The sequence below is a fragment of the Malaclemys terrapin genome, chromosome 11 (genome assembly GCF_027887155.1).
Source record: "Malaclemys terrapin pileata isolate rMalTer1 chromosome 11, rMalTer1.hap1, whole genome shotgun sequence".
Classification (NCBI taxonomy): Eukaryota; Metazoa; Chordata; order Testudines; family Emydidae; genus Malaclemys; species Malaclemys terrapin.
Window position 1 is genome coordinate 71,249,522 of NC_071515.1, and position 15,824 is coordinate 71,265,345.

A 15,824-nucleotide genomic window follows, 5' to 3' on the forward strand; every position below is an offset into this window, starting at 1 on the left:
CTTGTCCTATCCTCAGAGGTTAACAAGCACAATGTTTCACCCTCCTCCTTGTAACGCCCTTTTATATACTTGGAAACGCTCCTCTCAGTCTTCTCTTCTCCAGACTAAACAACCCCAATGTTTTTCAATCTTTCCTCATAGGTCATATTTTCTAGACCTTTCATCATTGTTGATGCAAAAACGTACTGTTACATTTGATCAGTAAGTTCATTTCCAGGTAGCTAGTTTTGCTTCTTTGAGGCCTCCTGGGAGGTCACTGTTAAGCCTGAGGCTCTTCCTGGGCACTATCTAACGTGGAAATACTTTAGACTAATATTTGTTAGTGCATCAGAGCACTGGTGTCTTTAGCCAGATTTGTTTTTGTTTGCATGGGGCCAGATTTTCAAGGGAATTTTAGCTCCTATTTAGGTACTTTAATAAGGTCCACACTTTCAAAAGTGGTCTGCTGGCCAGAAGTTTGACTCCATTGCTGTAAGGCAGGGGTGGGCAAACTACGGCCCGCGGGCCGGATCCGGCCTCTCAGGGCTTTGGATCCGCTCAGCAGGCTTGCCACCCATGGCGCTGCGGGCTCTGCGCCGCTCTCAGGCAGGGGCGGGGGTGGAGACGGACAGAGGGCTCCATTTGTTGCCCTTGCACCTCCGTCTCCCAGCTTCCATTGGCTGGGAACAGGGAACTGCGGCCAATGGGAGTGTCGGGGTAGGTACCGGGAGGCGCAGCAAGGGCAGCCCTCCGCCTCCCTCTCCTCCAGGGCCTGCAGTGCTTCCTGGAGTGGCGCAGGGCTGGGGCCGGGGCTGGGGCCAGGGGCAGGCATGCAGGGAGCCTGCCCTGGCCCTGGTGCGCGCCGCTGCCACCCTGGAGCTCAAACCCCTTCTGCATCCCACCCTCAACTCCCTGCTGTAAGCCCCCTGCCTGCACCCCGCACCCCTCCTGCACCCCAACTCCTTGCCCTAAGCCCCCTCCTGCACTCCGCTCCCCTCCTGCACCCCAACCCCCTGCCTTGAGCCTCCTCCTGCAGTCTGCACCCCTGCACCCCAACCACGTGCCCTGAGCCCCCTCGTACACCCGCACCCCTCCTGCACCCCAACTCCCTGCCCTGAGCCCCCTCCCGCAGTCTGCACCACCCCTTCCGAGCCCCCTCCTGCACTCCCCACCCCTCTTACACCCCAATCCCCTGCCCTGAGCCCCCTTGTACACCCCGCACCTCTCCTCTGACCCAATCCCTTGCCCTGAGCCCCTTCCTGCACACCGCATGCCTTCCCACACCCCGCACCCCAACTCCCTGCCCCGGCCCTGCATACAATTTCCCCACCCAGATGTGGCCCTCAGTCCAAAAAGTTTTCCCACCCCAGCCTGGACTCTGGTTTCATCAGATCTCTCAATGTGGAAGCAGCGTAGGGCCTTTGAAACTTTTCCTTTGAAACATTTTATTGATGGAACTTTCCCCCCACTAATTGGAAGTGTTTACTCCAAAATTTCCTTTTTCATCAAAAATTTTCAGGATTTCATTGAAAACTCCCCGCCCCCCCAGTGCAGACAAAAAAAATTGTTTCTTGACCAGCAGTAAAGCAGGGTGAGGCCTGCTCAACTTTTGGATGGGTGACCCCCGGCCTCAAGGAAATCCATGGATCTCTGGCACGTGGTTTTCATCATTATTAGGTGGCCCACTCCCAAATAAACTAAGCCTGGGTTATCCCTAAGAATTAGATGGATTTAGCTACATTACTCAGGGCTATGAAAAATTTTGCACATTATGCAATGTTATTAGGTTGACCTAATCCACACTGTATCTACAGCTGGGTAGCCAAAAGAATTTTTCCGGCAACCTAGCTAACCACAGCACTACTGCAGCATCATTGCTGAACCTTTGTAGTAACATACCCTTAGGACTGAAACAGGGTGAGGTGCTGGGCTTTCGGAGGGGCAGTCTTTTGGATCAAATGGAACACCAAGGCCCTTGCCAGTCATTATGATAATTACCGCTCTCCCTGCCTATGTCTGTGGTGATGTTAAATTCTTTATCGGCATGGAGTTCTCTTTTGTTAGAAATCATTATGGAGGTGTGACACAAAGATTAAATGATTTGCATTGGAGGCATTTTGATTGAGTGTTTTAGGCATATGACAGATCTATCAAGACACGTGGTTCCTGATTCCAATTAGCTGCATAACTGGGCAGATCAGATAACTTATCTGAGCATCACGCAGCTGAGTAGAAATGCTACTGAGGATCGTCAAACTATTGCTACAGAGAGTAATATTAGCTATGAAGTTAGTCTGTTTTCTGTTAGCAAATCATAAGACCATAAGAACACAAGACTGGCCATACTGGGTCAGACCAAAGGTCCATCTAGCCCAGTGTCCTGTCTTCCAACAGTGGCCAATGCCAGGTGCCCCAGAGGGAATGAACAGAACAGAATGACTCCTCCAGTGATCCATCCCCTGTCACCCATACCCAGCTTCTGGCAAACAGAGACTAGGGACACCGTCTCTGCCCCAAATAATTTGTGAGCCAATCCATTGTTGTATTTATTGTTCTTACTCATTCATCCAATAGTCTTGCCAAACAATTCAAGAACTGTTCACTTTGATTATTTGTTATTTTTCTCTCTGATTGGCCATCAAAGTCACACGTTATTGCTTCTGCTCCCTGAGTTGATGACAGAAACCTTCCAAAGAGGCAGTATGACTTTTGTATTAAAACGCTCACAACTTTTGGGATTTATGGATATTTGCCTGAATAGGGGATAGTCATCTGAGTAACCAATCATGTGACCCCATGAAACATAACCAATCAAAACTGGCACTTTTATTCACAAAAACATTTTAAAATCAGAATTTGTAGACTTTAGACCAGCTCCAAAGCTACCTTCTAAACAGTGTTTTCAAAGAGGACCCTGGTGGCTTTTGGTTTATCCTGCTCTCATAGGTTTCTCAAAATTCACAAGTTACTTTTCACAGTTTTGCCCGCTTCCTGGGAGATGATTTCTCAAAACCCCGGAAATTTCACAAGCCGTGATTCATTTCTTTATTTTCTTTGGGGGAGGCACCAAATCACATGAAGCAAAGCCATTACCAGGAATGTTTGCATTGATTTGCCGATGTCACCAAAGGGCAGCATTAAGCTTGATGCTCTGGCCGAATTCTGACTTGAATAATTCAATTCTGCCTCCCTACAGTCCCCTCTGTGGTCTCACTGCGGAACGTTATTCTTCATTCTCCCAGAATGGGATGGAGGCGGGGGAATGGTTGCTGCCAAAAATGGTTGCGGCCACACTCTGGTTTCCAATTATAGGCGAGAGGATTTCTATACCTGTAAAGTGCTTTGGGCTCCTTCTTGATGAAGGCTATAGCAGGTATATAAGATATATATTCTGCTACGTAGATTGTAAATTCTTTGGGGCAGGGTCTGTCTTTTTGTTCTGCGTTGTACAGCACCTAGCACAATGGGGTTCTCATCCACGATCATGACAATACAAATAACAACACTAGTAGTAGTGCAGGAAGGTGTTCAACAATGTAAAGACCAGACTGAGCCTGCAGAGTGCAAGATCGCGTCCTCTGAAAGAAACAAACCACTGATCAGCCCTTGGGGTAATAAGCAAAGTGTTTCCATAAACCAGCAATAAATAGGGTCAATTTCTAGCGCATCATGCGGTAATGTAGCCCAGCGATTCCCTTAATCATTGATAGGAGTCAGTCCAGCAGCCAAGCCTCTGCATACGCAGGTGAAAATCTAGCCCGTAGGTCACAGATACTGGTGCAACTGCAGGAAGCTACCGTAGCCACAAAACCTTCAGCATGTGTGAAAGCTTTATTTTTTTTATAGTGAACGTATTTAAAGTATCCATTTACAGTTTTACATGAAACATAAAGCATGGGGGGGGGGAGGGGAAATAAATGCATTGGCTGTAATGTAGGGATGTTTTGTAGCTTCTAAATTTCTTAAGTGTTAGGTCATTTTACTTACAAGTTAAATAGCTGTCTGCAAGAGGCCTTGGTTGGTCATAAATTGTCCTTCCAGTAATATAAAACACACCATTTATTTACAACACATATGCTCTTCCAAGTAGATCCAACTGCTCATAAAGAACAAGTGCTTCTATGTCATCTCTACTGAGACCATTGCAATAAAGAGGCCATTGGAATGACTCTGTACTCAGTAGGAGTGCAACAAAATCCAGCAACAGTAGCTTTTATGGTCTCTTTCCTCCCCCCCAAGGAAAACATTACATATTAGCTCCATTTTAAAGGATCGTGAAGGCCTTACGCCTCATACGGTTCCATTGATTTCAATACGAAGTAAGGTATCATTCAGTTAAGGGTGCTAGAATTCGGCCCAAAGAGATACTTTATTTTTGTTCGGAAGGAAACTGATTAAAAAGAGGAATATTTAATTATGAAATGAAGCGTTCACATTTATTTTAATATTGACTCTAAAGCTCCTGATTCCAGCTGTGCCCAAGGCCATGGTTAATTAATGGACTTTTGTTGTTGCAAAAGGATTATCACCATTTCTGTGTTTACAGTTCTGCACAAGAAGCCTTTTGAGAAACACAAACACCCTCTGTGCTATACATTCCAGGATGTGCAAGCAATAAAAAAAGTGCAAGTGGTTACAATTCATCAGAGGGAAGCCTGGGAAGTGCTAGCCCCAGTGGAGAGAAATGTAGAGTTTATAATATAAACGGAGATGGGTTCCCATCAAACTCTGCATCTGAACGCCCCTGAATTAGAGGCAACTTTACATCTGGATTAGGATCACATATTAGAATCTTGACTCCATTTCTAGATGTAAATAAGTAAGAACTTAGACCCTGACTCAAAAGCCACTGAAGTCAATAGAAAAAAACTCTGAGTTCAGCGGACAATGGATGATGCCCGAATTCTGAGAAGGAGGAAAAATAAGTCTGAACAATTTATCTCCAATAATAACAAAAGCCATTCCTTAGGGATTTTTGTAATTCTTGAGTCATACAGAATATTGTGATATCTACCCGATGGATTTTGAGGCTAGCAGGATAATAATGGGCTAGTCAACCTTTTTGCTTTAAGGTGATTGGTTCAAATCCCGCAAAATGTTTACAACAAAACATCAAAAGGCTTGGCATTGTCGGTTTTTGCTTGCATTTCACCCCATCATGTTTACTAAGGGCCAGGGGTAAATGTAAAGACTTCTCTAGGCTTTGGAGCAGACCTTAGTCCATGGCCATTTTCATCTCTGAGTACTGAGAATAACACAATGACTTGGCACAGGGACTGCACAGAGATTACTGCTTTGTAGTTTCTTCCTCCACCTCCGCTTTGGATCGAAAGGATATTGCAGTAGTCATGCTTGCTTAGGGTCAGACCCTGCTGCTGTTGAGATGAATGGGAGTTTTGCCATTGCTTCCAAAGAGAGAAGGAGCAGAATTCTGTTTGGGTCTCCTTTAAGTTTCAGTTGTGCCAAAATGTATGGCAGATCTGATTGGTCTGGCTTATTGCCGGTGTTATATATTTTAAAGTCTTCATTGCAACTTAAGCTGACAGTTTATAAACAATTCTCATAAAGAGTGATACATTGCACCGGAACCCCTTCAAAACATTAGCTCATATTCACAATTCAAATATTTTGTTGGCCAATGACAGAGCCAAGGGAAAAGGCAATTGCTCAAGTGGTTGATCCAACTCTCATTGAAGTCAGTGGGAATCTCTCCATTCACTTCAATGGGAGGCACACCAGGCTTAATTTTGATCCCGACCAGTAGATCTACTGCTTGGCATGTCACCAGCTACTACAAACAGACTGGCTTCCCCTTCACTGCACCAAACACAAAACAACTACTGAGCCATCAACCCCCATCTCTGCTCTGCCAACAATGCCAGCCTTAACTGCCCATTCGTCAAATTTCCAGGAAGCACCTTGGTGTTTTCTGCCATGTTGCCCCCTTATGTGTGGAAGGAGCTTCCTGTAAAATCCCCAAAAGCCACGACCTTGTTCTCCTTAAAACTCACCTTTGCCATGATGCCTACAAAAAACTCAGCGATTGTTATCTGCAGTGTTGTTGTAACGTGTCGGTCCCAGGCTAATAGAGAGACAAGTTGGAGGAGGTAATATATTTTATTAGAGCAACTTCTGTTGGTGAGAGAGACAAGCTTTCGAGCTTACACAGAGCTCTTCTTGTCTCTCTCACCAACAGAAGGTGGTTCAATAAAAGATATTTTCTCACCCACCTTGGCTCTCAATAATGGTTAGGCAGCTGGTGTGCTGTGACTGCTGCTTATCACACTGCCCACATGTGTCTCTGTTACCTGGCACACTCAATTTCTTGTATCCGTCTGCAGTCTCTTAGCCTGTACTTGGATTGTAAGCTCCTCAAGTTAGGAACCATCTTTCTGGTATCTTTGTACAACACCTAGCACAAGCAGGCCCAGAACCTGCATGGGCCTCTGAGTACTACCACAATACAGTAACCATGAAACAAAATAAGTTATGAAAAAAAAATTACTTTTTAATGTACAAAAGGCTTATATACAGGTTCAGCACGTTACCTCCATTTTTATGATGTAGAAAACAGCTAAAAATGTCCATAAGATATAAATTTGACAGAACAATTCACCTACAGTGCTTTTAGTAATGATGTCTTCTATACATACTATATACAGCGCTGGAATGGTTTTAACAATACTATTTTAGTAAATGAAGGAAGACCACCTCTGAAAAACGATAGGAATCTTGACAACTTGGAGATATGGTTTTGCTTTGGGGTTTGATCTGTTCTTGTTACGTGCGTTGCCTGAAGTGCGGCTCACTAACATGCATTGTCATATGCATCTACTGAATAACTCAGCTCGACTGCCAATGGAGATGCAAGGGCCTGATCAGTTGCAGCACTTGGGAAGCCCAAAGTGTAACTCCATGTGTCCAGTATGGCTCAGAGTCCTAAACTGGGCCCTGCCCTCTTTCCTCAAATGCAAGGGTGAGGTAACTGCAGGTGAGTCTGTACCAGGAACTCAAAAAATCCCAATCATTTTAAATTCATCTTTCTAGGTTAGGCACAAGTGCAAACAGCTGCCCTGCCGGATCTTGCTTTCCTAGCACAGCCAGGAGTCCCAGTGACGTCAGGCGGGTTTTAGGATATGTGAGGAAGGCAGGATCAAGCCCATCATGCTTTGTTTACCCAAGCTTTTTATTTAAGAATTAGGGTGGGCCAGCTTCTGCTATGTTTACGCACCCCTTACTCTAGGGTGACCAGATGTCCTGATTTTATAGGGACAGTCCCAATTTTGGGGTCTTTTTCTTATATAGGCTCCTATTACCCCCCACCCATTGTCCCGATTTTTCACACTTGCTGTCTGGTCACCCTACCTTACTCTCCACACAGTCCCACTGGAGTTAAAAGGACGATATGTGGAGTAGGGTGCTGCCCAACACAAGGAAGGCTTTTGAACTCTATGGTAAATATATATTCTATTTATCTGTGACCTTCTGGGGTATTTGGCGTCACAAATGTTTGGGCAGGAATAATGACTGGCATTCGTGCAACAGCCACAAGTCATGCTAGTATTAGTGCAGTTTGTGCAGCACTGGTGAGTGCAAAAGGAGAGCAATTATTGTAGAAAGCCAACGTTAGCACCTTTAAAAAGCACCCAATGGGAGCTGCAGTTTGCAGGTGGAACTGAGCCATATTCAGTAAAACGTTGGACATCAATTGAGCGGGAAAGGACGGAGCCCTGCTGATGAGACATCATGCACATCTGGTTTAGTTTTTTAAAGTTCAGCACACAGAATGTTTGGAATCAGGAGGGAATTTCACGTGTGTACCCTTCCTCTTGATATACTTAACACTATAATACTAGGAAGAAAAGAATTGTCTTTTTGAGATGTGGTAAATTTCATTGAGGTCTGTTTTCCCCATGTTTACCCTTTTGTCTACCAACAGTAATAAATAATGCATTGAGGAGTCTTTCCACTGACTTCAGGATCAGGCCCTAAAATTGCAAAAACTGTTAGCCAGCTTATATTTTGTGGAGGATTTGCTTGTGGTTAGATTCCTCCTATGGGTAATTTTCAGAGAGGCTTTCACCCACAGCTCTGATACCCCACTACAAATCCCAGACATTGGACTAAGGGCTCGTCTACATGAACATTTAGTTTGTGGCAGGTTGGGGTATGAATCAACCCTGCACTAGCTTGTGAGGTACGCCCTGCTGATATGCATTAACCGTTCATCGGGGCACTTGGATCTAGTCCTGTTTCAAAGAGCACCAGACCAAAGTGCACTAAGAACAGTTAATGTGCATCAGCAAGATCCACGTGGATAGTTAGTCCGAGGCAGGCTAGTGCGGGGTAGAGTCACACCTCACCTTGTCGTGACCTAATTGTTTGTGCAGACAAGTCCAAAGCTAGCTAAGTAATTATATGTCCCCCCTCCGCCCATCACCCCGGTGAGGACAAATTAGAGCTGAGCTGTTGTGAAGCCCCATTTGCAATTTTCATAGATTCACAGAGTTTAAGACTAGAAGGGACCACTGTGATCATCTAGTCCAACTTCCTGAACAACACAGACCATAGGCTTCCCTGAATTAATTCCCGTATAACCCCCAGATTTACACAAGTTGTTTAAGGCCCCAGACGAAAGTCACTATTCTACTGAAGTCACTACTGACAGGGCATAAAGTTAAGCAAATGCATAAACCTTTGCAGGATCGGGGCTTTCCTGCCATTAGAGATGCTTTCAGATGAATGGTATTTTCAGGCCTCTGCTACATTCTACCCATGATATAAACCGTATTGTAAACATGTCTGACAAAAGGGGGCATTAATCTTTCATGTGTCCCATCAATGTATCTTTCTGATGTTTTTCCGAAACACTGCTATGCTTTATAAATGTACGTTTCTTTTGATTTTATATACACTATATTTGCTTTTAATGGAAGAGACGCCTTGACTAAACACTAAAGCATAGTAAGGCACTTTTCTGAGAAGCTGTTTGGAACTGATGCTTTTCTACAAAGTCCCAAGGTACAAAGAACAGTTTATAATGATACTGCTGGAAGTGGACTTTTGGGGAGATGTAACTAAATGCTTATCTCACTGGAGCAGAATATGCAGTATGGCTTTTATTCAGATCAAAAAGACACCCCTCCATTTGTTTCTGACATGCGTTGAGAAATGGTCTTTTTGCAGACATAACTAAAAGAAAACAAAGGGAGGTGGCAAACATGGAGGAAAAGATTTCATTTTTAACCATTCTTATGCAATATTCTCATTTGGCGGTGGCGTTGCTCAGACCCCTGAAAAACCAAGCAAAAAAATAATACTAGAGGTTGCACTCTTGGTGCTAAACTGCTTTTAGATAGTTTACATAAGTCTGTACAGAGACATTTTTTACTTTGAATCCCTTTAATGTATTTAATACTTGTCAAAAATGCTACTCTATAGAAACTGATTATTTTTAAAAAGCACATTCATAAAACTGCTTTGTGTAAAGTCCCTGGGATAAACCGTGGGGCTTTATCATTAGGACATCATGTTAAGAAATTTACTCTCTTCTGCCAGGGTGGTTAGCATGGAGCTCATGTCGCCTATCGCCATGTTGCTTATTCCAGCTGGTATGGACGGCAGTGTCAGAGAGTTCCGTGGAGTTGTAAGGCGAGAGGAGTTCTGGGAGAGATTCTGCAGAATGCTAGGGCTGAGGGTTCCTGACATCAGGCTTGAATGGTCTCCATCATCCATGATGGCATCAAAATCTATCTGAGCAGGCTCCAGACCCTGTGAGTCCACTGTGCTTGACACCTGGTTAGCTCCGGGAGACGGCATGGCAGCTGGCTTGATATTCAAGGCACACTGCTGCTGTCCCACTCTACAGTCCACATGGTTATCAAAGTTTCCATTTTGTTCATACATGTGGATTTGACCATAATAGCACATCAAATTGTTTTCCCTCGTGCTGTTTGCACATTGCTGAGCCTGCATTGACACCATATTGTTGGTTCTTTTCGGAGTGGCCTTTGCTGTTTCCCGGCCAGGGCTCATGGCGTTAGTAGGGTGGGGAGTTCTCATGTAACCGAGTTGCTGCATGTTGCGTATCCCTCTATGCCTGTTTACTGGACTAGGGTCAGGTGGAGGATGAGGCTGTACCATTCCAGGAGTGTAGGTCTGGCTAGCTGAACCCATTATGCTCTGTTGGGGCTCAAAGTTTGACTGATTTGAGGTCATTAAAGAAGGGGGCTGATAAAACACCTCCTGAGTCATGGAGAAATTCATGGGATTTGTCTGAGATGAATAGTTCTGCTGACTTTGTTCATGCATGACCTGAGTCAGTCTATGACTGTTGACCATTAAAGAGGGATCTGTTGCAACGTCCATTTGCTGAGGATGAACGTGGGATCCAGACTTCACTACCATGTTGCTACAAGAAGGGGAAAGCTGGTTTGGATCTCCACTGATTGCATTTGGGCTCAGCAGTTGATGAGCCTGGTTATACCCTTGGTGCAGGCTCAAATCGGAGTTCATATTAGGGCCTGGATTTATCTGCTGCTGCCTCAGCTGCAAACAATTTAGCCTTTGTCCATCCATGCTCACATTTCTTTGCATAAAATTCTGCTGTGTTACATTCATGCCGCTTTGACTCATCTGCATTTGCTGCTGGTTAAAGTTCTGATACTGACCAAAGTTCTGCTTCTGCTGGACAACAGCTAAGTTTCCTTGAGAAAACTGTTGCTTCGATTGGTTAGACATAACATCAATGGTACCTGAGCTAACCTCATTCCACTGGACGGGCATGTTGTTTTTGCTCATGTTCGAGGGAGCACCAAAGCTCATGTGGCACTCTGTCACCCCTGGACCCAAATGGTTCACGCTTGCATCAGTTCCAGCCATCCTGTGCTGGCTAGACAAGTTCTGATGTTGCAGTTTCCCATTGCCTTGGAAGTTTAGCATTTCATTACTGTACCCCATGGAAGTGTTTTCTACAGCTGTCCCATTGTTCTGAGATTTGATATATTGCACTACATCATCTGGCAGCATAATGTCATCTTCTCCAATGGGGCCCTCCGGCTCACCTGACATTGCTTCCATGGTAATATTTTCAGTAATGCTCAGAGGTCGAGGTGAATAGACGTGCCTGGGAAGGCTCCCATCAGAGCGTGTGTAATTTGGAAGGCTGCAGTTCCTTCTGTCCGCAGGATGTGGTGGGTGGAGGGGATTCATGCTGTTGGTGCTATTGAAGCGATGGACTCTAGGGAGGGACAGTGGATCTGCGGCGGGTCTCCTCACAGGATCACTCGCGCGTCTTGTGTTGTTACCTGCCACGTCATGGGGAAAAGCCGGGGCTGCTGCGTACCCATAAGTGCTGCCATCGCTACAGCGTCTTGGCCCAGGAGGGAGGCGAAATGAAGGCAAAGCAGGATCTGGCCCATCGAGAAGAGAGATCTTGTTCTTCAGACTCATTCTTTCCAAGTTAGGTAGAGGTGTGGGAGGAGGGCCCCCCGTGGCAGCAGCATACTTGGCTTTCAGCCTGTAGTGCTGAGCTGGCGTGAGGTTGAGAAGGCCTGGTATGCCGCTACACTGGCTGGCTTCGCTCGATCTGCGTGACGCGTCCGTAGAAATGGGGTCGTAGGAGTCGGCAGAGCTCGTGTTGTTGGGACGATTCCCAAACTGCGAAGCTTCGCTGGAACGGCGACTAGAGAAGTAAGGGGAAATCCCCGATGATCTGCGACTCACAGTGTAGGCCGAGCTGATGGTGCTTGTCGTACTGTCGCGGCGTTCATTGAGTTGGTTCAGCATCGTAATCTCATTTACAGACAGCTCCGTTATTCTAGGATTAGGCAGTGTAGCAGAGGAACCACCAATATTTTCTAGGATAGAGCCTGGAAGAGGGTTGGGGGGAAGAAAAAAAGTTTTGTTAGCTGAGAGGGCTATTTTGGGGTAAATAGCTACATTACATTCACTGTTGTGCTTGGGGTCTAAATACAGATCTGTGTGTGTTACCCAACAACAAATGTCTGCTTAAGAAGAGTGATGTAAACGTGACTAACTGGTAATGGAGTCAGCACGTTGTCTGCAGCTCTGCTCCTATGAGACAAGGGACAGTACAGGGCAGGGAAAGAGGACAGTGAGATGTACTCAGGAAAGTAATTGAGTCGCTGCTTCAGAGTCTTTTCCAGTGTTTGCTTCATTGCCACTGCAACCGACGAGGAGAGCATTCCTATGAGCTTCTTTTTATAAGGCAGAATGAAAGACACTACAGGCATAACGTGTGGTTTCCAAGCCTGGTCATATGATCAGTCACTCAAACTGGTTTCAAAAATTCAGAGGCAGAGGTCTCATTGCTCAGTACTAGAAATTCATGCACCCTTCTGAGATTTTTCCCAGAGCAATTCAAGAAGCTCCTATACAGTAAACTCTAAGGACAGATCATCTGCCCAGGGACTTTTCCTTTGATCAGCTGGAGAGGCACAAAATGATCATAAATTTGTCCTAGTCAGGAATCTCCAGCTGGCATAGAAGTTATAACTAGCATAGGTGGCTCTATGCCACCACCACTGAGCTCCCCATCTGATATAGGGGCAGGACAAAGTCATGGCCAGGGATGGGGGCATGGCTAGATTGTTGTTCTGCTCTAGCAGTCCTCAGATGGCAAAACAGCCCACAGGGGATTGTTACTGATAGCACAGGGCTGCTGTAATTTCCACCACTGGGGTAAGGTGGGGGCAGGTGCAAACTAGCCTTGGGCAACCCTGGGAATCCTACCCAAAATTATACGGCTGAGTTCACACCTGAGTCCACACCTTTTATGAGACAGCTCATCTTTATTCTCTGAGGAGTGATGCTGAAAGGCGGGGAAATGATTCTGCTCTAGGGCAGACCCTTCACTGTGAGACATGGGACATGGCCTGAGGGAGTCTAACAGCGGGAAGAACACAGGACCATGGCTTACCATTTCCTGGTATGGGAGGCAGCTTGGTGTTTCTGACTTGTGGAGCTGGGCTCACCCATGAGCAGGAATCCTTAACCGTCTTGAGTTTCTCCTTCTTGAGCTGTTCAAGTCGCTGCATCGTTGTCATGTGTTTCCTTAGCTGAAGGCTGACTGTTGAATTGCCCGATGAGACTGTCGAGTCCACAACAGGAGCGTTGTCATCCAGTGCGGTCAGGTCTCCCAGGCTTCCCCCACTGTGCATGTTCATTTCTACTCCACTGTCATTGTTGTTGGTGCTACCAAGTGGTGATGGTTCACTGCTGCATGATGACTGGCCACCAGGACTGGACTGACACATCTTGGAAAGGAGAAATAATAGAAGGTCTGAGTTCTGCAGTTGAAAACACAGCTTTGGAACACACACACACGGACCCGGAGACTGAAGTCTCCTATTTATCAACACATTTAATACAGGGAACATGTGGTCACCTCCTTCCCCATACACACATGCTGCCCACTACCACATCTCAGCTCTGTTCTGCAGCCACGGAGCACTTTCTAGGTGGGGGTGAATAGTTTAGTTTCCACATCCAGTCTTTGCTGCTGACAAGGCCAGTATGCTAATTAATGCCAACTGGCATTCTAGTTTCATGCTGTGGGCACTAGGTTTATTTAAAAACAGCAGTACTTTAACAAATTTGGATGGACTTTTTTTTTTAATTCACAAGCATTTGCATAAAACCCCTATGGGTTAAAAATCTTTGGTGTGTTTCATTTTGCCCATAGAGACAAACCAAACATTGCTGCTGCAGTAGATAAAGGGTTGATGCTTCATTAAGATAAGCTAGTGCATTAGCAGATTGTGCAAAGTACAAATGCAATGAGCACCAGTTTATCTAACATAGGATCAAGTCCTAAGTGTTTCAGGCACAACATATTTCTGTCTTTTAAATACCTTAACATGTAATTAGTTTAGCTGACAATCTTTCTAGACCGATAAAAACATGGTTTGCTGTTTGCAAGCTCCCACTTACAGATGGGGTAGATAAGTGCCATAAAGGCTTGTTTTACTTGCATTAGAAATGACATTTCACACTGAGCAACTTATTTGCAACAAACATTGAATGGTCTGAACTTGCTTGGTCACAGCACTCTTCATTGTTAGGGAAGATGCCAGGGTTCTCAATTCCTGGTCCTGAACTCTTGCTCCAGAGATTGTCACAACCTGGGAATGCTGCAGAGGCAACGTATTTAGCCCCGGGACCAGGTGGGAGTGTCGGGGGAGGGAGTGCCTTATTTTGATCAAAACCAGCCCTAAATAGCCGGGCTGCCTGGCTTTAAAGGGTTCAGTTTCCTTTCATGGGAAGGACAGAGGTTACATTCCAGGAGTGCAATGCTGGGGTGTAATGCTGAGAGGAATTAACTAAGGGGAATTCTTGGGACACTGACAAAGAGTCCCAAGACTGGACCCTCCCCCAATGGCCCCTTACTGGCTGCCCACCTACACCTCCTCACTTCCTTTGCATTTACACACTAGCTCAGTTTGGTTAGCTGTAAATGCACAATACACAATATATCACATTTTTGTACAACGATTTCAATACAAAGAATTTCTTTGCTCACCTTAGTACCGACTGTCCTTAGGAAGGTACAGTAAGGAAAGGTAAGTGGGAACAAAGAACAGGTAGTTAGAATAAAGAGAACATTAACGAAAGGGAGAAGATTAGTGAAAGAGCATAGAGGGGAGTGCACAATTCAGGGTAAATTAGCAGCATTCTTTTTCCCGACACCCACCCCACCCCAATTCAGAAGTCAGGACATTTAATTGAACACCTCTTAATGTACCTGGATTCAAATCCCAGTGAATTTTCACAGACCTTGGTGGATTTTAGATTAGATCGAATTTTGGGTCAGAAAGAGGGACCCCCAGACACCATTACAAGTGATTTCAATCAACCAGTCACTAGCGCCATCCCAGGGCTTCGGAGATTTGAATTGAAACAAGTAGTAAATACAGATAGATACATATGTTGTCGATAGGCACAGTGAGCCCTCGTTACACCATGCAGCCGAAGTGAAGTCAAAGAGGTTCCGTGGGTGTAACAGAAAGGAAGGGTTGTCCACTGTGCCTAACACCAATGGAGTTGCACAGGGTGTAACTATGGAAAGAACTTGACCTACAATCTGTTCGAAAAATCACCGTTAGGGAAAACAGGGGAGAAATATTTTCCTAGAAAAAAACACTGTGTGTGTGTGTGTGTGACTTATTCTTACGCTGAGTTTTTCAATGAACACAGGAGCATGTGAAGGTGAAATTGTCCATTTAGCCAATAAAAGCCATTCTGGCTGTGAAAATAGTCAATTCCTTCCTGGACTAAACTCATATATCATCACAGTATCAGCCAAGAGCATGGCATCTGGCCCTTTTATTGTGCAAAGCCATGTTGACTGGTAGAAATGGAAACATTTTAGCCTGGCTTAAAATCAAGAAACTGTATACTTTAAGTCTCAAAGGCTTGTGAAGTTCTCTCAACTCCAGTGAGAAACCCGGGGACTGAATGAACTCTAGCAGGTGAAAGTGACTTTAGTTCAGCCATTTATTGCCTTTTGTTTTACAAAAAAATTGTCTTTTTGGCTGCTAAGAGAAGGAGAAATGTTGAAATGTGAAAGAGTTATGGTGCAGCAAGACTCTTGACTTCCTCTAACTACTGTGTAATACACAGAAACACACATGACTTGCGGCTGACTTGGAAAGGAAATAAGACTACTGCCTGATTTAAAGTGTCTTGGGGGACAAAAGATATTGTATTATGATGACATGTTATTGTCACATTTTCACCTTCGTGGCATGGCATTAAGGCCGCATGGGCTGACGCATTCATTCATCATCCTATCATGACGTATCAGCAATGTTTCAAATATCACA

General features: G+C 45.1%; 1 protein-coding gene across 3 annotated transcripts in view; it reads right to left on the reverse strand.

Annotated features, from left to right (window-relative positions):
• Nucleotides 1–6,491: 6,491 nt before the first annotated feature.
• Nucleotides 6,492–15,824, reverse strand: part of GLI2 (GLI family zinc finger 2) — a 247,879-nt gene continuing 238,546 nt past the window's right edge. For all 3 annotated transcript variants that reach the window (XM_054044740.1, XM_054044741.1, XM_054044742.1), the window contains 2 exons: nucleotides 12,920–13,256; nucleotides 6,492–11,849 (listed from right to left, as the gene is read on the reverse strand). In XM_054044740.1, coding sequence (XP_053900715.1) covers nucleotides 9,499–11,849; nucleotides 12,920–13,256 — 2,688 coding nt within the window. In that variant the 3' untranslated portion in view covers nucleotides 6,492–9,498. The remainder of the gene's footprint in view (nucleotides 11,850–12,919; nucleotides 13,257–15,824) is intronic.